At 40.3% G+C, this 25,539-nt stretch overlaps 3 protein-coding genes and 1 long non-coding RNA gene across 4 annotated transcripts; 3 read left to right on the top strand and 1 right to left on the bottom strand.

Annotated features, from left to right (window-relative positions):
* Positions 1 to 2,413: 2,413 nt before the first annotated feature.
* LOC141380846 (uncharacterized) lies at positions 2,414 to 6,936 on the top strand. Its single transcript, XM_087311554.1, has 3 exons — positions 2,414 to 2,512; positions 2,636 to 2,734; positions 5,006 to 6,936. The coding sequence occupies exons 2-3, from the start codon at positions 2,662 to 2,664 to the stop codon at positions 6,346 to 6,348; spliced, it is 1,416 nt and encodes a 471-aa protein (XP_087167680.1). The 5' UTR covers positions 2,414 to 2,512; positions 2,636 to 2,661; the 3' UTR covers positions 6,349 to 6,936.
* Positions 6,937 to 8,333: 1,397 nt separating this feature from the next.
* On the top strand, positions 8,334 to 11,634 carry LOC147830727 (uncharacterized). The gene is made up of 3 exons (XM_087311600.1): positions 8,334 to 8,445; positions 8,569 to 8,667; positions 10,190 to 11,634. The coding sequence occupies exons 2-3, from the start codon at positions 8,595 to 8,597 to the stop codon at positions 11,542 to 11,544; spliced, it is 1,428 nt and encodes a 475-aa protein (XP_087167726.1). The 5' UTR covers positions 8,334 to 8,445; positions 8,569 to 8,594; the 3' UTR covers positions 11,545 to 11,634.
* A 2,738-nt stretch (positions 11,635 to 14,372) lies between these two features.
* LOC147830725 (uncharacterized) lies at positions 14,373 to 22,584 on the top strand. The gene is made up of 4 exons (XM_087311538.1): positions 14,373 to 14,476; positions 14,600 to 14,698; positions 20,286 to 20,330; positions 20,670 to 22,584. Exons 2-4 carry the CDS (start codon positions 14,626 to 14,628, stop codon positions 22,004 to 22,006), a joined length of 1,455 nt encoding a protein of 484 aa, XP_087167664.1. The 5' UTR covers positions 14,373 to 14,476; positions 14,600 to 14,625; the 3' UTR covers positions 22,007 to 22,584.
* LOC147837626 (uncharacterized) lies at positions 20,436 to 25,471 on the bottom strand. The gene is made up of 2 exons (XR_015526133.1): positions 25,148 to 25,471; positions 20,436 to 21,151 (listed from the first exon to the last, which is right to left on the bottom strand). It is a non-coding gene; the product is annotated as an uncharacterized LOC147837626 (long non-coding RNA).
* Between the last annotated feature and the right edge of the window lie 68 nt (positions 25,472 to 25,539).

Raw genomic sequence — 25,539 nt, 5'->3', positions numbered from 1 at the left:
TAAAACACATAATTGAGATTGTATAAACTCATATGAGTTAGCGACTAAATCAAAATGTTGTGCATTACCATGAGATTGTGTTGGTTTTGTGCATTCAAGAATGGGTCAGATCACAGGTGTCAAACTCAGTTCCTGGAGGGCCGCAGCTCTGCACAGTTTAGTTCCAACCCTAATTAAACACACCTGATCAAACTAATTGAGTCCTTCAAGCTTGTCTGAAACCTACAGGTAAGTGCAACCCAAGCTCATTCTGGAAACGTAGCCCCGCGGACGTTTCTGGAGACCGCGATTTACGTGGCCGGAGATCCGTAAGGCCGTGTTTAGTTTTTTTCTGAGCGAACGCTGCGACGGCTCGCCTCCGAGTGGAGGGCTTTCCCGATGCAACCAGTTTGTCCGCTTAGCTCACAGCGTTGCGTCGGCGGAGCGGAGGCCCCGGAGGAGGAGGAGGAGCCGGCCGCGGGGACGACGACCGGGATCGAGTCCGGCGAACAGCGGTTCCGAAAATCAGGTAAGACGAAAAACGGAATCCGAAAAATAAGGGCAAGAATGCTTCGGGATCCGAAAACGCGGTCGAAATCGAAGACGAGGGCTTTTGCTTTTTTTTTTCTCGACGGCTTTTGCGAACCGTCGCTCGGGTTTAGGGAAGGAGGAGGAGGAGGAGGAGGAGGAGGAAGAGGAGGGCAGCCAAGTCGGCCGATCCGGCAGCTTTTCGCGCGAGAATGGCGCGGGCACGAATGGCGCGCTCCCGAGAGGCGCCCGAGACGTAAAAAAGCGTGCACAGCGGCCTCTCGCTGATCCGCGAAAACAAAAACCGCTCGAATACGTACCTCCCGGGATGTAAATCACGGTCCGCAGAAACGTCCGCGGGGCTACTTTTCCACAATGAGCCCGGGTTGGGTAAGTGTGTTGGAGCAGGGTTGGAAGTAAACTGTGCAGGGCTTCGGCCCTCCAGGAATTGAGTTTGACACCCCTGGGTTAGATGAACCTTGATTCACTAAAGAACTACAAATCTGGCAGTATATGGACTACAAGTTTCAGTCATGCACCGCTCGCATGCACCTGTTCCTCATTCTATTGATTTCACACACTCATGGCTGGAAGCTGCTCATGAACTGAATGAGGAACAGGTGTGTGTGAGCAGTGCATGACTGGAACCTGTAGTCCATATACTGGCGGATTTGTAGTTCTTTAGTGAACTGTGTTTACCAGCGATAATAACAGCAGCAATAAAAGTTTTCTTGTAATTTTAGAAACTAATGGCTGTGAAATTAATTTATAGTAATCCTGATAACCATGAAAGCGTGATTATTTATTCCACAGATTACAATCAAACCAACAAAATCTACACTCAAAAAATATTTTTGCTGCTGGTTTATATATTTATGTTCCTCCAGTTTAGTCCCTTATTAATCAGGGGTCACCACAGCGAAATGAACCGCCAACTATTCCAGCTTGTTTTTACACGGCAAGTGCCCTTCCAGCCGCAACCCAGTACTTGGAAACACCCATACACACTCATTCATACACACACACTCATACACTTTGGCCAATTTAGTTCACCAATTCCCCTATAGCGCATGTGTTTGAACTGTGGGAGAAACCGGAGCACCCGGAGAAAACCCACGCCAACACGGGGAGAACATGCAAACTCCACACTGTGCCGCCCTTGCTGCTTGTTCAAACTACTGATGTAAAATGAGCTGAAATGACACAATTCTTGAGATTTTTGGGGGACAACTTACTTGCTTTATATACAATACATTTAAATTCGTAACTTAATCGACTTGTGTTGGGACAGCATGAATGAATTGTGTGTAACCCTGTACATTTTACAGTGTTTAATCGTTGCAGCACTAGGTGTGTGACATCATGAACACACACACACACACACACAAACACACACACACATTCCATCTCACTAGCTTAACTTGCTGATTTGTCTGCATTTAAACAATCGTCCAAACATTTAGGATACAAAATATATAACACCATTTTAGTGTTATATAAAAGTGTTTATATGCAAAATAATATAATGATCATTTAAAATGACCTAAATATTTGCATAGAGAGAGAAAGCAGATGTAGAAATGCCTCAAGCTGAATGTAAAATGTGGTGTTAAGATGGGATTTCACAACCTCCTCACTCATTCTCCTTTGGTTTAGTCCCTTATTTATCGACACGATGGAATGAACCGCCAACTTATCAAGCATATGTTTTACACAGTGGATGAACTTCCAGCTGTAACCCAGTACTGGGAGATTTTTTTTTACTTTAGAAAATTTTTATGAAAGTTGCAGTGAGCGAATTTAGCCACACCGAGTTGATCTTTAAAAGCATCAGTCAAAAAACATTAAGGAAATCTTCCTCTTTTTACTCACATTTACTAATTCCCATAAAACCTGTTGTGCTGGTTATCCGACAACACATCTAAACCCACTCGTGTTTTAAGTCCTTGCTTTAGAAAGCAAAAACGCAGAACACCAACAACATTTTTCAGCAAACCGACTGAGGGTAAAACTATTTTGATGATTTTCATTGCATGTTTTAATGATTATTATTATTTATCTATTAGAGTATATCAGGAACTCTTGTGATGCTGCTCTTCATTTACTTACAGTATGTTTGGCTTTATAGTTTCAGGTTTGTTTACATGCTATAAGATGAAATTGACTAAACCCGACCTGTGCTTCACACTGACTCTGGCTCTTTACACCATGTCTGTGACAGCAGAAGGTAAAGTACCTGCTCTTTACTGTTATGATGGACTCAGACTGGTAAATGAAATGCAATATTTAATCTGTTTTGATAGTCACAGTCCTGAATTATGTGATGTAAAACCTATTTGCAGATACATTTCAATCAAATTCTTTTAAAAATGGAAAATTAAGTTGCATGTTGTGTGGCTTTGCCCAACTTAATTATCCAATGTGTCCATATGACTGAAATATCCTCAAACAGCAATACTTTTTTGCATTGTCGCATGGGACTCCAGCTTTATATATAAAAAAATATATATATATATATAGAGTTACTGGTGAGTTACTGATGTGCATATATATATATTTATATACATATATATATATATATATATATATATATATATATATATATATATATATATATATATATATATATATATATATCATTAATGAACATCAGTAACTCGCCAGTAACTTTTTTAAATGCATGTTCCTGTAAGAAAACATTTCAAATAATTGGAAATCCGCCGACCGCAATAATCAAACCCTTGGCACCAACTGTGGTCAGAACCAAAGTTCACAGTGACTGTGTTCTCTGGACTCGTCTCAAGTGGTGGACTTGTTCATTCTGATTGCTTGCCGCCGAACCGCGTCATAGCTCATTATCATAAAGTTGACTTGATATCAACTCTCCTGGACGCCCACACCGGCAACGACGCACCGCGCTGCTACTCGCCACGAGCTCTCATTGAAAATGAATGACTTCCGGCTACTTTGACGCTCTCGCCGCTTTCTGTGTAAATGTACAGTGTGCTCTATTGACTCACGAAACTTGTTTCAGAACATTCAAATCATGACAAAAGTGATAATTCTTTCAACCCAAGCTCATTCTGAAAACGTAGTCTACCCTAGTAGCAAAGAATTCTGGCCCAGATTTGGCATAAAGCTGGCACAGCAGGCATTCATCCAGCACTGGCATAAAGCTGGCACAGCAGGCATTCATCCAGCACTGGCATACAGCATGTGGGCCAAACATGGCCCGGGTTTGGCAGAGGCGGCACCGTCTTTAAGGCGGCACACAAGATTTGGGCCAGATGAAAAACGTAGTATTTGGCCCAGATTTTAAAATTTGATAAGTGGGCCATGTGAGTTTGGCCAGTCTTGACCCACATTTAAAATACACTAAAATCATTTTTGAGTAAAGAAAAAAAATTCTACCAATCAGGTCACTTTGAGAAAAAGCGTGCCCATAGTGTGCCTAAAGCGCATCACTCCATGGGTTTATCAATTTCATTGCAATCATGACACACCAACCTATCTGGCCCAGTTCAGGCCCAGTTGTGAGTTATTAACTTGGCTGAGACTTGGCCCAGATATGGTCCGTGTTTGGCCCTTGTCTGGAAGCCAGATTTGGTCCAGTCATGTACCGTAATTCACAGCGGCATGTGGGCCAAGCAAAACCTGATTGTGTGGGCCAGAGCTGGGCCAGAGAAATTTTGCTATGTGGGCAACGGACGTTTCTGGAGACCGTGAAATACGCCCCGGGAGGTACGTATGGCTGTATTTAATTTTTTAAGCGAATGCTGCGGGGCGGTGTGACGGCGTTTTCTTTCGCGCTTGCCGGCTGACCGCTTACCTATCCGTGTAGAGGGCTTTCCCGCTGCAGTCAGTTTGTCCGGTCAGCTCATCGTGTGCATCGGCGGACTTCAGATGCAGAGAGGAGGAGTTGACAAAGGCATCCGGGTTCGAGTCCGGGGAAGAGCAGTTCCAGAGATCATGTAAGACAAAAACAGAATCCAAAAAATAAAGTGAACGAGTTCATAACAGGGTGAGGACATATTTCACGGTCTCCTGAAATGTCCACTGGACTACGTTTTCAGAATGAGCCTGGGTTGAATTTTAAGGGAATATATTTTTCTTAAACCACAGTGGAACATATAAATAATAACGGAGCCATGATTTACAAAGTTTATGCCCCAAAAGTGATAAATGTCATTGTACTTTGAATGATTTTGTCTACTGCTGTTTTCATTCATAATCTTAAGATGAAGCTGTTGAATTTCATAAAGACTTTAATGACTGAGTTGGACTGTAATGATTTATAAATACTCCTCTTCATGCACTAGTGTCATATAAATCTACTGAGAGATTCATGTATAAACTGGGCTTCGCTAGTCCTGACTGTAAACATCCATTAAGAGATGATAAGAAACACAAACTGATTTGAGTAAAATATGGACAAACCCAACTGTAGTGTTGAAAATCGTCATCAAGACTTGCGTGATGCTTTCACTTTCTCTTCCAGCTCCTGATGCCGAGGCTCTGAGAGTGCTGTCGGTGGGGGTCAGAGGTCAGTCCAGCGTCAGCATTGCTGATCTTCTGTCTGGAAATAAAGAGCAGGAACTGAAGGACGGAGAGATGGTGAAGACTCCAGTAATGACAGACGAGGGTCGCAGACTGACGCTGGTCACTGGACCAAACCTCTGTGAGGAGGACACAGCGAGACAGAGCTTCACCACAGCGCTGTTCCTCTCGTCTCCTGGACCTCACGCCGTTTTAATGCTCCTCCATCTGGAAGATCCACAAGCGGAGCCGCCGTGTGATCTGCTCCAACAAGCCCAGGAGCTGCTGGGAGCAGAAGTCCTGCAGTACTGCATTGTTCTTCTGCAGCAAAACCAGCAGGAACGCTTGACAGGAGCGTCCAGAGGGATTGCTGAAGACATGATCAACGCATGTGGAGGAAGATTTCACATCATACCAGACGCTCAGAGCAAACCTGCAGCTCTCCTGGAGGAAATAGACGAGCTGGTTCAGCTTAATGATGGCAGATTTCTCTCAGTATCGACAGATTTAAAACCTAGTCAATATGCAAATGTTCAAAATGATCTTTTGTCTGTAATATATGAAGCTTTCGGAGGAGCAGTTGGGATTGGAGGATTGGTTTTCTGCATTTATCTCACCGCTTTTGTCGTTCACACTGAAGCAAAGATCCCAATGTTAAACGATGCGGCTAAAGTGTGCGGGCTTGTATTGTTTATGTTCTATCTGAGACATTTTCTGCCTCCAGGTGTTGCTATATTGCTGAATTTGTCTTTGTTAGCATCACTGGTAAACGTATATACAAACAAACGCAGTTTAGTTGAAAATGCAGAATCTGAAAGCAGCGGCAATACAAAATTCCGAAAAATCCTAAGAAATTTGATAGTCTGTATTATAAACCTACTAATCCGTTGTTGTAATGAAGTGATCAGTTTCGCATTACTGTTGACTTCAGCTCTGGTTTTTGGGTCGATTATCAGCATCAGGACGTGGTCAGATGTGCTTTTCGCATGTTACGCGGCTCCTGGTGTCACAATAGGAGCTTTCGCATTTAAATTTCAGGCCAACGAATTTGACTGTCAATTGTCAGTCTATGCGCTCGGTTCATTCCTGTGTTGTTCAGTCGGTGCGACACTTTCTGTGGGGTTTTTGAATGTGTTGTTTGGCCTTCTTGGAGTGAAACTGACTATAATTCTCGTAATATCACTTTTAATAAAGGCGTATTTCAGTTTAAATAAGCAAGCGTTGACTTTGACATGCCTGATTGTTACCATATTGGTTTTCCCATGTGTTTGTGTACTCATTGCTTCAGTCTTTCTCATTTCATGAGATATCATGTGGAGAAAGTTTGGACCCCTAAATGAGTGATGGGTCAATCTTGAACAATTCGTTGACTTCAAACAAATTAGAAATTTTGACAAATTTAATGAAATCACCAAAAGGTCTGAGTCGATAAAATGATTCAAACTTCCCACCACTAACCCTAATAAATACCAATTTTTCCACAACAGGACATTAAAGATGATCTGATCTTTGGCAGGTCTTAAACTTGAAAAAACAGAATCTACAGGATCTGAATCATAGGCTCTCCTCTTTATTTTTTTTATGTAAATAATGAAATGACATCTGAGGTTTGTCTTCTAAATTGTAAGACCTGCCAACAACCATTTTGTTTTATTATTAATACTATGTACTAATACCTGAAGTTCAATAGGGTGTCACAACGTACACATGACTGTAAATGTGTGTAGAAAAATACAGTGGAACATAGTAAATAGTAATGGAGACATGATTAACAATGTTTATGCCTCAAAAGTGTTGAATTTCATTATACTTGAATGTTTTTGTCTTCTGTTGTATTTATTCATAATCTAAACATGAAGATGTTGACTTTAATAAAGACTGGGTTGGACTGTTCATTGATTTTCTTTCGACTTAGTCCTTTTATTCATTAGGGGTCACCACAGTGGAATGAACCACCAAATTATCCCGCATGTTTTACGCAGCAGATGCCCTTCCAGCTGCAACCCAGTACTGGGAAACACCAATAGACTCTCACATTCACACACACACACTCATACACTACGGCCAATTTAGTCCATCAATTCCCCTTTAGTGCATGTGTTTGAACTGTGGAGGAAACCGGAGCACCCGGAGAAAACCCACATGAACACGGGGAGAACATGCAAACTCCACACATAAACGCCAACTAAACCAGCCAGGTCTCAAACCAGCAACCTTCTTGCTGTGAGGCCACAGTGCTAACCACTGAGCCCCCCTGACACCCACACAACCTCCTCAAAACATTAAGAAAAGCATTTGTTTATTAAATTGGTGTCTTGACCAATAGAAATGTTGGCAGAAACTTTTTTCTCTTTGGAAATTTTAACGAATACTGCACTAAGCTAATTTAGGCCCAATCCCAATTCTACCCCTTTGCCCTTCCCCTTGTTTTGCATGTTCACTTGAAGGGGTAGCGGTGTCCCAATTCCCTTTAGCTTGAAGGTGTTGGGCTAAGGGGACGGGCTAGATACCCCTTGGAACAGAGATTTTTCAGGACCACACTCGAAACCAAAGTGTAAGAAAATTTCCCAGAATACACCAGCCTCAATCGCAGCATGGCTGCACAGGGAAGTCAGAAGACGCACAAATTAGTATGTTTTGTCATTATTACGAATTTCTACAACAAACAAGCACATGCTTTAATACATTCACAACCGCGTTCGTGTTTTACCATCATGCTTTAAAAAAAAAAACACTAAAATAAAAACCGCTAAATTTGGCAATCTATAATCCCTAATAATAACTCCTGTACAGCAGTCCCACAACATTCTGACACTCAACGGCACTCGAATCCCCTGCCAGAACAGTCTAGTGGCTGGGAATGAGCTTCTCACAGTGTCTGCTATAATGTTGATGCTGTTTTCGTGTGTTTATATTGACGAATATGGCCACTGTGTAAATGCACAGTACAGTTATGATCTTATAGCCATGTTAGATCATTATGATAACGTAATATTCCTTCAGTGATTTCATGAAGATGAATATCACAAAATAACACAACTGGAATAACTGCAGCAGTCGCCATCGTCTGGTCTCATATGAAGCAAGAGATCGTGATGACGTGTGCAGGTGCTGTCCCATTTCTCAGGGGGACATTTTGAAGCCCTTCCCCTTCACACTCTGTTTCAAGGGCCAAGGGGAAGGGGTACAAAACACACACACCGAGTTGATCTTTGAAAGCATCAGTCAAAAAACATTAAAGTACCTCTTGCTCTTTTTACTTACATTTACTACTGTAAATCCTATAAAACCTGTTGTGCTGGTTATCCGACAACACATCTAAACCCACTCGTGTTTTAAGTCCTTGCTTTAGAAAGCAAAAACGCAGAACACCAACAACATTTTTCAGCAAACCGACTGAGGGTAAAACTATTTTGATGATTTTCATTGCATGTTTTAATGAATATGATTATTTATCTATTAGAGTATATCAGGAACTCTTGTGATGCTGCTCTTCATTTACTTACAGTATGTTTGGCTTTATAGTTTCAGGTTTGTTTACATGCTATAAGATGAAATTGACTAAACCCGACCTGTGCTTCACACTGACTCTGGCTCTTTACACCATGTCTGTGACAGCAGAAGGTAAAGTACCTGCTCTTTACTGTTATGATGGACTCAGACTGTTAAATGAAATGCAATATTTGATCTGTTTTGATAGTCACCGTCCTGAATTATGTGATGTAAAACCTATTTGCAGATACATTTCAAAGTTTCACTTTCGGTGGCTAAATTTGGGAGGAGTGTAGTATTTAAATGAATAAATACAAGGTGATTCACTACAGTTTGCATATGCATCATCATATAAATCCCTGAAGAAGCATGTTTTAACACATTTTTAGTATGAGTGTGTTAGCTTTAAGGTTATCTATAAACTAGTGAGCTCCAAAATTTGCACTTAGACGATATAAACCTGATGTAAACATGCAAAGCTTGCAGTTTGCCACTTCTGCCTAAATGGATCAATGTTTTTTTTCTGATGTTACCTCATACTTCAGTGTCTCATCAAATCTTCTGACCAATCAAATGCTCTATGGTATCTGACATGCCCCGCCCCTTCTTCTCATTGGCTTTTCATTTGATGCGCTTGAGCTCAAACACTCACACTGGCAGAGCTGTGAGAAAAACAAAACACTATTGGCTGTTTTTTTATTTTGTTTTTTTTTTTTAAAGGAGAGGAGCTGCCGGCGCTAGTGGCGTAGTGGTTAGTGTGTCGACACATGCACTCTGGTGCTCGCGGCGACCTGGGTTCGAATCGGGTCCTATGCTGATCCTTCCTCTCTCTCTGCTTTCCTGTAAATTCTCTCTACTGTCCTATCAAAAATAAAGGTAAAAACCCCGAAGAAAATAATAAAAATAAAAAAAAAAAAAATAAGGAGAGGAGCTACTCTATACCTCGCTCTCTCTTCATGTTTCAGTTGAGATTACATCACTTTAAATAAAATGCACAATTCAATGCACTTCACAAGACATTTAAATGGGGAAAAGATCAAATTCTCCAAAATTGTTTGCCAAGTTATATTAATAAATTTCATTTGAAAAAAAAAAAACAACTAAATTTAACAACAAATTGACTCATGAAACTCTCTTTAGAACATTCGAATCATGACTAATAATGATAATAATATTTTTTGAGCTTGACCAATTGATGCTTAAGTATGGTTTTGTGGTCCAGAGTCACATTTCTCCTAAACATCAAAACTGCATGAGATAATCAGGCTTATTTTTAGGGAATATATCTTTCTTAAACCACAGTGGAACATATAAATAATAACGGAGCCATGATTTACAATGTTTATGCCCCAAATTGTACTTCGAATGTTTTTGTCTACTGTTTATACATTCATAATCTTAAGATGAAGCTGTTGAAGACTTTAATGACTGAGTTGGACTGTAATGATTTATAAATACTCGTCTTCATGCACTAGTGTCATATAAATCTACTGAGAGATTCATGTATAAACTGGGCTTCGCTAGTCCTGACTGTAAACATCCATTAAGAGATGATAAGAAACACAAACTGATTTGAGTAAAATATGGACAAACCCAACTGTAGTGTTGAAAATCATCATCAAGACTTGCGTGATGCTTTCACTTTCTCTTCCAGCTCCTGATGCCGAGGCTCTGAGAGTGCTGTCGGTGGGGGTCAGAGGTCAGTCCAGCGTCAGCATTGCTGATCTTCTGTCTGGAAATAAAGAGCAGGAACTGAAGGACGGAGAGATGGTGAAGACTCCAGTAATGACAGACGAGGGTCGCAGACTGACGCTGGTCACTGGACCAAACCTCTGTGAGGAGGACACAGCGAGACAGAGCTTCACCACAGCGCTGTTCCTCTCGTCTCCTGGACCTCACGCCGTTTTAATGCTCCTCCATCTGGAAGATCCACAAGCGGAGCCGCCGTGTGATCTGCTCCAACAAGCCCAGGAGCTGCTGGGAGCAGAAGTCCTGCAGTACTGCATTGTTCTTCTGCAGCAAAACCAGCAGGAACGCTTGACAGGAGCGTCCAGAGGGATTGCTGGAGACATGATCAACGCATGTGGAGGAAGATTTCACATCATACCAGACGCTCAGAGCAAACCTGCAGCTCTCCTGGAGGAAATAGACGAGCTGGTTCAGCTTAATGATGGCAGATTTCTCTCAGTATCGACAGATTTAAAACCTAGTCAATACGCAAATGTTCAAAATGATCTTTTGTCTGTAATATATGAAGCTTTAGGAGGAGCAGTTGGGATTGGAGGATTGGTTTTCTGCATTTTTCTCACCGCTTTTGTCGTTCACACTGAAGCAAAGATCCCAATGTTAAACGATGCGGCTAAAGTGTGCGGGCTTGTATTGTTTATGTTTTATCTAAGACATTTTCTGCGTCCAGATGTTGCTATATTGCTGAACTTGTCTGTGTTAGCATCACTAGCAAATGTATATACAAACGAATGCAGTTTAACTGAAAACGTAGAATTTGAAAGCAGCGGCAAACCAAAGTTCAGAAATATTCTGAGGGATTTCATAGTCTGTATTATAAACGAAGTAATCTGTCTTTATGATGACGTGATTACTTTCGCATTACTCTTGACTTCAGCTCTGGTTTTTGGGTCGATTATCAGCATCAGGACGTGGTCAGATGTGCTTTTCGCATGTTACGCGGCTCCTGGTGTCACAATAGGAGCTTTCGCATTTAAATTTCTGCCCAACGAATTTGACTGTCAATTGTCAGTCTATGCGCTCGGTTCATTTCTGTGTTGTTCATTCGGTGCGACACTTTCTGTGGGGCTTTTGAATGTGTTGTTTGGCCTTCTTGGAGTGAAACTGATTATAATTCTCGTAATATCACTTTTAACAATGGTTTATTTACAGTTTAATAAGCAAGCGTTGACTTTGACATGCCTGATTGTTAATATGCTGGTTTTCCCATGTGTTTGTGTACTCATTGGTTCAGTCTTTCTCATTTTATCAGATATCATTTGAAAAAGTTTGGACACCTTAATGAGTGATGGGTCAATCTTGAACGATTCGTTGACTTTAAACGAATTAGAAATTTTAACAAATTCAATAAAACTGCTCAAAAAAAAGATTCACTCACCTCAATGAACGAGACTCAGACGTCCACTAACCCTAATAAATAATCATTTTTCGGCAACAGAAATAAAAATGGGAGTTTCCATTTGGGCACGTGCTGATTTTCACAGAGGCAAAATAAACACAGACGCAGGGGAGAAAGACAGTGACTGTGTTTAATGACGGTGGAATGTTTGACACCGCACGTCGTATAAGAGAAAAAACCTCTGCATTTCTTGGTAACTCAGATGCACTTGGTAGGTGAGGAAACCGTGTGTGTGTGGACTATACTGTCACAAAATGCGCCGAAAATAAAACACGACAGATGGCAATAGTTTGATTGCAGTGTTCACGTTTACACTCAGAGAGCAGCATTTACACAAGATCTTTCAGTCCATAATGTTGTAGTGATATTAACATACTGTAAACTAAGTAACTTAAAAATCATTTTGACTAAGGTCTGTCTTTAAACACTAAGGGCTCTATTTTGACGGTCCATGCGCAGAGCGCAAAACGCAGGGCGCAAACGCTTTCAGGGCGTGTCAGAATGCGTTTTTGCTAATTTAAGGACGGGAAATCTGCTTTGCGCCGTGGCGCATGGTCTTAAAGGGTTGAGTTTATTTTCTTAATGAGTTATAGGTGTGTTTTGAGAATAAACCAATCAGAGTCTCATCTCCCATTCCCTTTAAGAGCCAGCTGCGTCACGCCAAGAGCGCATTCGCTATTTACAGGACGCAAAGTAAGTCTAAGTGGAAAAACTGAGCATTTCACAAGCAAACAGTTAACAGTTTTTAACAGAAAACTGTTAAACAGAGCATCTACTGTGTGAGAATGAGAGATAAATGATTTACTTTCACTTTCGCTCTTGGATAGGGAAACCTTTACACACAGACATCAATTAGTCTATAAATAAATACTTTTTTTTGTTAAGCGCAAATATTCATTTCAAAACTATTTCTAAATTCAGTTCTAATTTCCAGCAAACGAATAAATGAACAATAATAACAAAATGAGCTCAAAATACTGTGTTATATCCTAAAACACATGCTGTGCCCCATATGGTCTACAACCTGACAGGTGGACAAATCTAAGCTTGTTTTTAATAAAGCAAATATAAATATGGATATAATAAATAATACTGCTAATAATAATAACATTATACAAAAGCAAATTGTTATGAATGAACTGAAAAAGCCTCCCGAGATGAAGAAGACATAAAAGCAGTGATTTTTCATATTTATGTAGGCTAGAAAATCATATGTTTTGTAATATTTTAATCCTTTATATTTATATCCTATATCTATTCTTATTATATCCTATATATATCCTTAATATTTACATTTTTTCATATGTAAAGATATTTGCCTATTGCTCTCTTGTGTGTATTAAGCAGTGTGTAAGCGAGGTGCAACTCTGCGCTGGAGTTTAGACCGGGTTTGTTTTGGTCTAATGAAAAATCTATTATAGTTTCTCAAAATAGCGACGCGCCAGCGGTCCGCCTCAGAACGCCTCCCTTTTTAGAGCAGAACGCCTATGAGTGCACAAATGAGCGCTAATGCATTTGCTATTTAAACAGCGTAGCGCAACACCTCAAAACCACTCTTGCGCCAAGCTGAAACTACCAAAAGACTACTGCGCCGCGCCTTGCGCCACACTGCACCGGGTGTATGATAGGGCGCTGAAAGAGAACTGTTGACCATATGAACTATAACTTTGCCATCTGAATGAACAAAGAAAGGGCGCTGATCGCACACACTTACTGAATCTGTAGAGACAGGACAATCAACACTAAACTAAACCGTGTCTTTTTTTAAAGGAGATGAGCAGCAAATCCAGATTTCACCATTTCCAGATGAGAAAAGCTCTCGGGTAAATAATGTTCCGTACAAACGTATTTCTGCCGGGTGTCACGTGCACTGATCCACACGTGAGTCCAGCTGTGCTCTCTTAGAGAAAATAAAAAACAAAACCTTCACTGCAGCACATTATAAAAGCAACACTGACGACCCGTATCGCCAAACAATTCTTCTTTTTTTCCCACTTTTGGCAACGCAACATGTCGTCTCTCTACTGTCTGAACACTGTTTCAGGTACAAACAGTCTTCGAAGCTAGCATGCATATTACTGAAGTTGCAGCACATACACAATAGAGCGCGCTGATTGGATTAAACCAAGTCTTACACATGAATGAATGCAGCACACTCAGAAACGTTATACGGTACACCTAGGTACAGACGTCCAGTCTACACGCTGGAATACACGATAAGATCTCATGGCCGTGACGCAGCTTTAAAAATTAGTTTCAAACCGGAAGTACGAATTTGCTCGAAATAACGCAAAAAAAAAACAATTTTCACTTTTTAGTGAGATATATGTGTCCTGATAGTGTTTATAGCAGTGTGGGACACATATACCACTGTCAACGGCTCAAAACATGTGTTCTGGTGTTTCGTGACCCTTTAAACAACGGTTACTCCAGCCTCTTTATACACACATTTCTCACATTTGTGCTCTCGGCACAAGAAGAATGATAATGTGTGCAGGTGCTGTAGTGCTGTCCCAATTCTTTGGGGCAGATTTTGAAGTCCTTCCCCTTCACACTCTGTTTCTGTATGCAAGTATGCAATTGGGATTGGGCCTTAGCCACACAGATTTAATCATTGAAAGCATCAGTCAAAAATATTAAGGAAATCTTCCTCTTTTTACTCACATTTACTAATTCCCATAAAACCTGTTGTGCTGGTTATCCGACAACACATCTAAACCCACTCGTGTTTTAAGTCCTTGTATTAGAAAGCAAAACGCAGAACACCCTTAACATTTTTCAGCAAACCGACTGAGGGTAAAACTATTTTGATGATTTTCATTGCATGTTTTAATGATTATTATTATTTATCTATTAGAGTATATCAGGAACTCTTGTGATGCTGCTCTTCATTTACTTACAGTATGTTTGGCTTTATAGTTTCAGGTTTGTTTACATGCTATAAGATGAAATTGACTAAACCCGACCTGTGCTTCACACTGACTCTGGCTATTTACACCATGTCTGTGACAGCAGAAGGTAAAGTACCTGCTCTTTACTGTTATGATGGACTCAGACTGGTAAATGTAGTATTTAAAGTACAATGATCTTTATCATTTTTGGGGCATAAACATTGTAGGTCATGACATTATGAATTACATGGTTCCACTGTATTATTCTGCACATACTGTCATATTCAAAAAAGAAAAAAATGGATTAAGAACGGTATATTCCCTAAAAAATAAGCCTTATTATCTCATGCAGTTTTGATGTTTGGGAGAATGTGACTGTGGACCACAAAACCATTCATAAGTATCAATTGGTCCAGCTGAAAAAATGATTACTATTTATTTTTGTCATGATTTGAATGTTCTGAAACAAGTTTCATGAGTCAATTGTTGTTTATTTTCATAGGTAGTTCTAAATATGAAATGTATTCATAAGCTTGGCAAACAATTTTGGAGAATTTGATCTTTACCCCATTTAAATGTCTCATGAAGTGTATTGAAAGGTGCGTTTTTATTCAAAGTTTGATGTAATCTCAACTAAAGTCCCTTTAAGGTGAGTCATTTCACCCGGAGGCCATCTTTGAAATGCCTCTTGGGCAATATGCTCGGGCATTCCGTTTGAATGGGGAAACATCAAATTCTCCAAAACTACTTCCCAAGCTTACAAATACATTTCATATTACGAATACCCAATACAATTAAATAACGACTGTCTATTTAGTTTCATCCCTAAATGCTCGCATCGCACAAAAACCTGCAGAAATTCATGTCTGGTCCGAGCCCCTCTCTCGGAGAGTAGTCAGTTTATAGTGATCGCTGATTGGCTCCTGTACTAGAAGGTGGTGTTTAATCACCATATGGCAATCGCTGATTGGCTCCTGTACTATAAGCAAAGAGCTTAGAATCACCGAGAGGCGACACTCAATAGAACGTTCCTTTGAAACAGCAGCGCCCAGCAACAGTCCCGGATTCCGCCATTCTGGAGTGAAAGCGGTCGGCTGTCCATTGGATCTTATTGCTGTCGCGATGGCTAGCAGCTGCTTTGTTTTTATTTATTTATTTAAAAAGTGCATTAAAGCTGAGATACAACCTGAAAGCCGACAATACAACACTTACTATCACAACCATCAGCACTTTTAATCGTTTATTTTACAGACTTAAAATATGCTGTTCTATTGGAGTTTTCATTCCAAAATGGCCGCCACGCCATCTAGTGGTTGTTTCCCAAATTGCACTAGAGTGTCGCCTCTTGGTGATTCTATGCTCTTTGCTATAAGGCAAGGCTTCAATCGCCATCATGACAGTTACACTTTTCTGACATGTCTTGTGTATTCTATAGGCTTTGTCTGAAACATGAAGAAAGGGCCGGCCATAGAGTAGCTCCTCCTCTTTAAAAAAAAAAACAGCCAATTGCGTTTAGTTTTTCTCACAGCTCTGTGTGATGCTGTGTCCCAATTTGCATACTATCCATCCTAAATAGTATTTGAAAGTAAAATTAGTATGTCCCAAATCATAGTATGTTAAAAACTTTGCCAAAGGTTTCGGAATGGTTAACTATTTCCGGTAAAAAGATTAAGTGTAGAACCGACCATACTCCAACCACTGAAACAGTACATTGCGCTTTGGACGTGAATTTCGAACTACAAATAAGGGTGAAAAGTGTAAACAAACTGCAAACATGATGGACGCTCGAGACCAACCGTCAAGTAGAGAGGTTTCGGTAAAGATGTCTGTATGACTGTAATATTGTGGAATGTTGAGATCTCAGGACCATGTAATTTTCCTGAATGGATTCACCTGTGGACCGCTTATGATGAGACTTTAAAAGAGGCGTGCAGGAAAGAGACGAGAGCTCCGAGGTGGTGAGTTGTGGGTTCCGCTGGGCTGTCTCCCGGGGGCAATATGCCCTCCAGAGATGACGATATTTAGTTAGACAGGGCTTCCTGTGAGATAGTTGAGTTAAGGGGGGATAATAAATGTTTAGATGACCACTACCTCGACCTAAAGCCTGGTTTATCCTTCTGCGTCAAGTGACCGGCGTAACTCACGGCGCAGGCAACTCGCGTAGCTGTGCATTTATACTTCTGCACACTGTCTCTGTAGGTCTGCATTAACACTTCAGAAACGCTAGTGGTCAGTGAGGTGTAAATGTTCCTCTGTGTCAAGTTTCTTCGCTGCTGTTTTGCTTTTCTGAACACTTCCTGCATGTACAAGTGACTCAAACTCGCTCATTTTGAGGCAGGAACCGGCGGACAACTTTAACTATGAGGTAAACACAGAACAAAACTTTCCATCCGGAGCTCCTTCACGGGACTCCACACTTGTAAACAATCGCTCGCGCCGTTCGCGCGGCTCTCGGTCCCGCCCAGACTCGTCGGCGCTACCAAGCCGACCAATCACAGAGCTTGCGATACGCGTCGTTGCGACGTGTAGTTACATTTTTTGAGAGGTGCACGTCAGTGACGCCGATGGCCACGGCGAAGGGCTATGCGTCGTCGCCGTAGCATACGCCGTCGTTTGACGCAGAAGTATAAATCAGCCTTCAGCCTCTCTCCTCACAAAGTCATGTGTTGGTGAGTCGTGGAATCCAGCCCCGCCTCCTCTCCACATTTTATAAATGAACTGAGCATCCTGGCTGGCCCCGCCTTCAGACTGTGGACGGACACGGACGAATCCTATAGCGGGCCTGTGTGATCGTGAAAGTGCGCTCTTTCGTACTCTGTGTGATGACGCTGGTGCCTTTCTCCATGGCTGGGTCTCAAAGGCTGTGTGGAGGGGAGTCTTTTTAAACCTTTATTTGTGTTTCAAGAGTTCACACTTAGATAGTGCTTGACTATTTAAGCTAGTTTGGCATGCTGTCCCGGGAGAGAACCCTGAGCTCGGTGATAGATGAGCCCAAGGCTCCCGCCTGGTCAATAAGCATTAGGAGGGATATGGGTTCAGGTAGTTCTCGATAGCTCCCAAAATAAATCACTATTGGCGCTAATTTGTAGTATGTGCTTGTGACTTTAACTTTGCATGGTTTTTGGGGTGTGGGAGGAAACCGGAGTACCCGGAGAAAACCCACGCGAACACGGGGAGAACATGCAAACTCCGCACAGAGAGTATCGGTTGGCTCAGCTAGTGTTGAACCAATGACCTCCTTGCTGTGAGGCAACAGTGCTAGCCACTGAGCCGCCGTGACGCCCGAGCTGAGGAGGAGGGAGAAGGGAAGGATGGGGGTGATTAGTGATACGGATCAGCTGTAGTCAATTCTATAACGTGCTACTCTTGAAATTAGTTTGGGAAACTTCACTTATGCGTGTGATTGTTATGTGAAAGGTGATTAATGCGGGAGGCGAGTGAGGGGGAGATATTATTAAAGGGGATTAATTTTGTGTGCAGTGTAGATTGAGGTGTTGGGTGCTATTCGAAACACTGTTGTAGTTGTGTGTTAAACTCACTGTGTGTAAAGGACAGTGTAGCCTTTGACGTCTACATCTCTCGCCCTGGTACCCGCATCTGATTGGCCCCTGTTCTTAAAGTAAATAAAGGTCTTTTGTACGTTACATCGCGTGTGGTGTTTTTCTGACGGACATAGATGTCATAAGATCTATTACAATATCTAGGCCACTGGAACATAGCTGAACGGTGTTTTCTGTGTTATATTTCACCTGCAACAACAATACTGAACTGATATAAGGACTGATTGTCTGACATTAAAGTCTGAATGCAGAATTATCCAAACAACTGAGGAGATTCCTCTGCATGGCAGACTTGCGAATGGTAGATTAACCGGCTGCTGCTGCTGCTTCTCCAATAAGGAAGGAAATTAAATATGAAAGAAATGTGGATGATGTGTGGATGATTGACAGGGCTCGTAATTAATAAACACAACAAGGAAGATCTGTTAACGAGGAAGTAGTACGTCCCACACTGAAAAGTATATAGTTTTCCTTCGCTAAAAAAGTACATACTTTTAGGGCGCTATATAAGTATGCAAATTGGGATGCAGCATGAGTGTTCGAGATCGAGCACATCAAATAAAAGCCAATGATAAGATGGGGGCGGGGCATGTCTAGAGTGCATTTGATTGGTCAGTCTTCTGAATGCACATTTTGTAGCACACAAACTTATAGATATCCTTAAAACCAGCATGCTGATATTAACATCTATTCAATTTTATTTGAACTTCACGTGACCTTTAATGAAGTGCATGCCCAATAGGCATTTCAAAGATGGCCGACCAAAGTGAAAAGGCTTGCCTTAAAGGAACTGGTGTAATCCAGCAACCACAGCACAGGCGAAAAATGTGTTAAGACATGCTTCTTTGTGGTTTTATATAATGATACAAATACAAACTGTAGTCAATCACCTTGCATTCAATTATTTAAATACTACACTCCAAATTTAGTGACTGAAAGTGAAACTTTGAAATGTATCTGCAATTAGGTTCAACATCACATAATTCAATACAGTGACTATCAAAACAGACCAAACTGTTGTATTCATTCTCAATCTAAACAATCCCAATTCTACCCCTTAGCCTTCCCCTTACCCCTACCCTTTGTTTTGAGTGTTCACGTGAAGGGGTAGGGGTGTCCCAATTCTCTTTAGCTTGAAGGCATAGAGCTAAGGGGAAGGGCTAGATACCCCTTGAAACAGATTTATCAGGACCACACTCGAAACCAAGGGGTAAGATAATTTCCCTGAAAGCAAGAGATCGTGATGACATGTGATGGCATGTGTGGGTGCTGTAGTGCTGTCCCAGTTCTAATGCTGTGTTCACACCAGACGCGGAACCTGCGGATAAATCACGCTATTCGCATATAAATAGCCTCGTGAATATTTGAGGTTACTCGCTTCATTTGCGTGTCAAATTCACTTCAGAACAGACGCGGATCCGCGTGATGGGCGGGGCTTCTGTCTGCCTGCTGACTCTAGCTTTGTAGCTAAATGGCTAACATGGATTTTATGAAGGGAATAACAGTGTTTATGTGCTTTATGAAGGATGAAAAACAGCGTTGATACGTTTAGGGTCGTGTCTGAGTCCACTACATCCTTTCAGAGGTGCATCCAGCTCTTTAAGCTCATAAACTCCTCATGAAACTGAACCTGGCTGACGGAGGCTTTCAGCGGTGCTTCTGACTGAGTCCAGCCCAGTTTGATGAACTTCTTGTCGGTGTCGGCTGGAGAATTTCCCCTGGGACACCGACAACAGTCGATACGTCACAATCACGCCCCCACAAGAGCAAGCTCCTGATTGGTTAACGCGGCACGAATGTCCGCTGAAGTTCAGATTTTCGAACTCGAGTGATTCCCGCGATACGCGAAAAATGCTCAATTTCCACCGCGCCATTCGCGTGTATCGCACCATTCATGCAATTCGCACATATCGCGCCGCAGGATGTCTATTCGCGCGTTTGCATTGACTTAACATGTAAATCACTCGCGATTGACACGCGTTCCCAGCTGGTGTGAACGCAGTATTAGCAGTAAATTTGGAAGTTTTGGCTTCACTAGTACTGATTGTAAACATCTGTTAATAAATTATATATTATGGACAAACCCGGAACCCAAAAACTGTAGTGTTGAAAATGTAATAATGACTTGCGTGATGGTTTCACTTTCTCTTCCAGCTCCTGATGCCGAGGATCTGAGAGTGCTGTCGATGGGGATCAGAGGTCAGTACAGCGTCAGCATTGCTTTACAGCATTACTTTGAATGTTTTTGTCTACTTATGTTTTCCTTCATAATCTTAAGATGAAGCTGTTGAATTTAATAAAGACTTTAATGACTGAGTTGGACTGTAATGATTTATAAATACTCGTCTTCATGCACTAGTGTCATATAAATCTACTGAGAGATTCATGTATAAACTGGGCTTCGCTAGTCCTGACTGTAAACATCCATTAAGAGATGATAAGAAACACAAACTGATTTGAGTAAAATATGGACAAACCCAACTGTAGTGTTGAAAATCATCATCAAGACTTGCGTGATGCTTTCACTTTCTCTTCCAGCTCCTGATGCCGAGGCTCTGAGAGTGCTGTCGGTGGGGGTCAGAGGTCAGTCCAGCGTCAGCATTGCTGATCTTCTGTCTGGAAATAAAGAGCAGGAACTGAAGGACGGAGAGATCGTGAAGACTCCAGTAATGACAGACGAGGGTCGCAGACTGACGCTGGTCACTGGACCAAACCTCTGTGAGGAGGACACAGCGAGACAGAGCTTCACCACAGCGCTGTTCCTCTCGTCTCCTGGACCTCACGCCGTTTTAATGCTCCTCCATCTGGAAGATCCACAAGCGGAGCCGCCGTGTGATCTGCTCCAACAAGCCCAGGAGCTGCTGGGAGCAGAAGTCCTGCAGCACTGCATTGTTCTTCTGCAGCAAAACCAGCAGGAACGCTTGACAGGAGCGTCCAGAGGGATTGCTGGAGACATGATCAACGCATGTGGAGGAAGATTTCACATCATACCAGACGCTCAGAGCAAACCTGCAGCTCTCCTGGAGGAAATAGACCAGCTGGTTCAGCTTAATGATGGCAGATTTCTCTCAGTATCGACAGATTTAAAACCTAGTCAATACGCAAATGGTACAATTGATATTTTGTCTTTAATATACGACGCTTTCGGAGGAGCAGTTGGGATTGGAGGATTGGTTTTCTGCATTTATCTCACCGCTTTCGCCGTTCACACTGAAGCTGAGATCCCAATGTTAAAAGTGTGCGGGCTTGTATTGTTTATGTTCTATCTAAGACATTTTCTGCGTGCAGGTGTTGCTATATTGCTGAATTTGTCTGTGTTAGCATCACTAGTAATTGTATTTATGAACGAACACAATTTAGTTGAAAATGCAGAATTTGAAAGCAGCGGCAAACCAAAGTTCAGAAATATTCTAAGGGATTTCATAGTCTCTATTATAAACCAACTAATCCGTCTTTACGATGAACTGATCACATTGGCATTACTGTTGACTTCAGCTATAGTTTTTGGGTCGATTATCAACATCAGGACGTGGTCAGATGTGATTTTAACATGTTATGTGGCTCCTGGGGTCACAATTGGAGCTTTCGCATTTAAATTTCAGCCAGATAAAATTGACAATGAATTGTCGGTCTATGTCTATGCGCTCGGTTCATTTCTGTGTTGTTCATTCAGTGCGACACTTTCCGTGGGGTATTTGAATGTGCTGTTTACTCTGCTGGGAGTGAAACTGACTATAATTCTCGTAATATCACTTTTAACAAAGGCGTATTTCAGTTTAAATAAGCAAGCATTGAATTTGACATGCCTGATTGTTACCATGTTGGTTTTCCCATGTGTTTGTGTACTCATTGGTTCAGTCTTTCTCCTTTCATGAGATATCATGTGGACAAAGTTTGGACCCCTAAATGAGTGATGGGTCAATCTTAAATGATTCGTTCATTTTGACAAACTCAATGAAATCACCGAAAGGTCAGAGTCGATAAAATGACCCAAACTTTCCACCACTAACCCTAATAAATACCAATTGTCCCACAACAGGACATTAAAGATGATCTGATTTTTGGCAGGTCATAAAAATGGGAAAATACAGAATCTACAGGATCTGAATCATAGGCTCTCCTCTTTATTTTTCTTGTGTAAATAATGAAATGACATCTGAGGTTTGTCTTCTAAATTGTAAAACCTGCTAACATTTTGTTTTATTATTAATACTATGTACAAATAACTGAAATTCAATAGGGTGTCACAACTGACTGTATATGTACACACATGACTATATATATGTGTATAAAAATACAGCGGAACATAGTAAATAGTAATGAAGCCATGATTTACAATGTTTATGCCCCAAAAGTGTTCAATTTAATTGTACTTTGAATGTTTTTGTCTACTGTTGTTTTCATTCATAATCTAAAGATGAAGATGTTTAATTTAATAAAGACTTAAATTACTGAGTTGGACTATAAATGGATTATAAATACTCGTCTTCATGCACTAGTGTCATATAAATCTACTGAGAGATTAATGTATAAACTGGGCTTCACTAGTCCTGACTGTAAACATCCATTAAGAGATGATAAGAAACACAAACTGATTTGAGTAAAATATGGACAAACCCAACTGTAGTGTTAATGTAATCATCGTGACTGCTTAAATTTTAGTCCCACTGGAAGAGGAAAAAACTGAAAAATGAAACCAATTTGTTGGAATCTAAAGCATTAAGAGCTCAAAAGAACCAGCCAAACTGGTTTAATATCTAGCATATTTTACAAACCCAGACATGTAGCATTCTGAGCAAAACAGGAAAGAAGACTAAAGTAAAACGCACAGGATTTTCAAAACAAATTGATTGTAGAAACGTTTTGTTGTTGTTGTTGACATTGGTAACCTAAATTGAAGGTAATGAGAATTCTGATAATTGTTTAAAACAAATGTGTCACTGCTGAAGGCCAATACACCAATGCACAGCTCCAACCAAGCAAGCCAGAGCTCAAAACATCATCTGTATTTGGCTCTTGGGTTTATAAATTGAACTAAATTATGATTTACAATGTTGTTTAGTATTACACATTTTGCATGTTTACTTTGTAAATAAATCTGCATTGCCACTGAATACATTAATGTTACTCACAAAATTGCTGTTATGACTATTTTTATTCCACAAAGTTACGATGTATAATGTTAAATGAATTATACACCATTTATTTGTAAAACATAATGAGAAAAAAAACTATATCTAACAAGATCATAGCAGTGACAGCACTGCTATAGTGGCTAACTGCAAAAGAGTAAACTACATAATAAAACATTTGATCAAACTTTAAAATACTATTACTAAAAAATGACTTAAAAAGTCTTTTGTGCATGTGTAAAAAGAATAGTAACACTTTAGTACTTTACGCCAGAAAATTATGCCTTATTTTGTTTTCATCATCTACTATGTTTGGCTGCTTTGGGACAATCTACATTGTAAAATGTGCTTCAAATGAGATGAATAAAATTAATTAAACAGAATTGAATAGAAACAATTGTCAGTTTTCTCTTTATCTTGAATTATTGAGGTAAAGATGGCTTTACATTCGCTCATGTGTTCATTTTTAAACACTGACAACTTGTGACACGCTCTCCATGTTGTTTATTACGCTACTTTGAATATTCAGTCTAAAATCACATTAAATAAGACTTTAAAACAACATTAGCTCTATTTAACTGACTGTAAACAATGTTGTATTTTGATAGTCATTGACTGCTAATATTTCACTATTTAGAACCGTGATGCCCAAAGTTGGCCCATAGTGACCTTTGATTGGCCCGCCATCCCTGTGAGAATAGAGGGAGAATGATGGGGATGTTTCAAGATCGTCAATTCAAATTTAATCTATCTCTTTGTTTGTTTAATTGTTAAAAGCTAACTGAAATTAAAAGTTTCAATTAAGTGGCATTTTGTTTAAATGTACATACTATGGGGTATAGGCCGAGCTAGTGTTGTTCCCATACTGATAAACTTCTGGTGACCTGTTATTGTGAGTTTTTTCCCGTTTTATACGGTTCCTTTTAAAGCATCGATGTTGTAATGTAAATATACAATCAGTTAAACAGACTTTGGCATTAATTTAGTTGCTCAAGCGTAAAACGAGACAAAAAATTTTTTACTTGTATGCACCTGGCACAATCAGCAGGCTAGCACAGAAGCTCCATTGAATATACTGGGGTAAAATAAATGCTCATATTATAAAGACGGGGGAAATGGTGGGGGGAAATGTAATTTATTGCAGTGCTTCTTGTACAATCTGAGACCCACTTTATATCGGATATCACTCAGCCAGTGGAGATCATTGATTTTTAAAGAATACAGACCTTAAAGGCGACGATTTTGCAATGGTATACAGGTTACCGGCAAATTAAAAGTCCTATTAGCATGCTTCGGCATATACCCTATTTACCGGAAACGATTAACTCAGGTTACTGACAAATTAAAAGTTCTATTAGCATGCTTCGGCATGTACTCTATTACCTGACAATGCAGAGACTTTGGTGAGCAAATCAAGTCCAAGGCAGATTCTGCTTGACTGGAGTAGCATTTAACTCCACTGTGGTATAAATGTGATTGTTTTGTTTTTTTTTGTTTTTATGCAGTAAGTTATAATTTAATAGTTAGTGCATTAGCTTATACTATTTAAAGTAATGTTTTCTAATTATTTTGAAATATTAAGAAGTAAATTACGCATGGCAACTTTAATGTAATAAAGTTTGGTATATTTACCTTTGGCCCACGGCTCATAAATGATGTTTGATTTTTGCCCTTTCATACGAAAAAGTTTGGGCACCCGATTTAGAATTTGCAAACAATAATTTTCTGAAATTATATTATTATTATATTATTAGGAAAAAGTCTGAATGTACAAATATAAAATCAACTTTACCCCAATTCTTGAATTTATTTTACCGTCAACAAAACTTATGTAAAAAGGTTTTAAAATGCTTTGGAGACCTTTTGATTAGAAATATATATTACCTGTAGTCGTTCAGCTGCACTTATTACTGGGTTTACAGTACATTCATCGCTGGAATTGTATCTTCTGGAGGTAAATATTGCCGTTTATTCAAAGCTATTTGTTTATGTAGCAAATGAATGCGTTAGTAACGTTAGTGAGTGATGTCAGATTATTTAGGGACACAATTTGCATTTTAAAAACAACAAACTGCGTGATAAAACGATTAAAAATAAATATCCGTCATTAAATAGGTGAAATGTTTTATAATAATAGACAAAATACTGATTAATTTTACTGAGGCGCGTAATTTCCAGTCAGAAATTTGTCAACGCCTGACAGCGGGTACTCTCAGGTCCCGCCTCTATTTTAAAACCGAACACTTGATTGGTGAAGATGTACGCCGCGCGACAGA

This window comes from Danio rerio, chromosome 25, assembly GCF_052040795.2.
Source record: "Danio rerio strain M-AB ecotype USA chromosome 25, GRCz13ab, whole genome shotgun sequence".
Classification (NCBI taxonomy): Eukaryota; Metazoa; Chordata; class Actinopteri; order Cypriniformes; family Danionidae; genus Danio; species Danio rerio.
The sequence above is the reverse complement of the archived record's forward strand: the minus strand, read 5'-3'. Positions and strand labels throughout refer to the sequence as shown.

Bases quoted from the DNA above. Each gene is read 5' to 3' on its own strand.
- LOC141380846 (XM_087311554.1), top strand. From the start codon at position 2,662: ATGAAATTGACTAAACCCGACCTGTGCTTCACACTGACTCTGGCTCTT. The intron at 2,735-5,005 runs GTAAAGTACCTG...TTTCTCTTCCAG, and splicing joins CATGTCTGTGACAGCAGAAG to CTCCTGATGCCGAGGCTCTG.
- LOC147830727 (XM_087311600.1), top strand. From the start codon at position 8,595: ATGAAATTGACTAAACCCGACCTGTGCTTCACACTGACTCTGGCTCTT. The intron at 8,668-10,189 runs GTAAAGTACCTG...TTTCTCTTCCAG, and splicing joins CATGTCTGTGACAGCAGAAG to CTCCTGATGCCGAGGCTCTG.
- LOC147830725 (XM_087311538.1), top strand. From the start codon at position 14,626: ATGAAATTGACTAAACCCGACCTGTGCTTCACACTGACTCTGGCTATT. The intron at 14,699-20,285 runs GTAAAGTACCTG...TTTCTCTTCCAG, and splicing joins CATGTCTGTGACAGCAGAAG to CTCCTGATGCCGAGGATCTG. The intron at 20,331-20,669 runs GTCAGTACAGCG...TTTCTCTTCCAG, and splicing joins GCTGTCGATGGGGATCAGAG to CTCCTGATGCCGAGGCTCTG.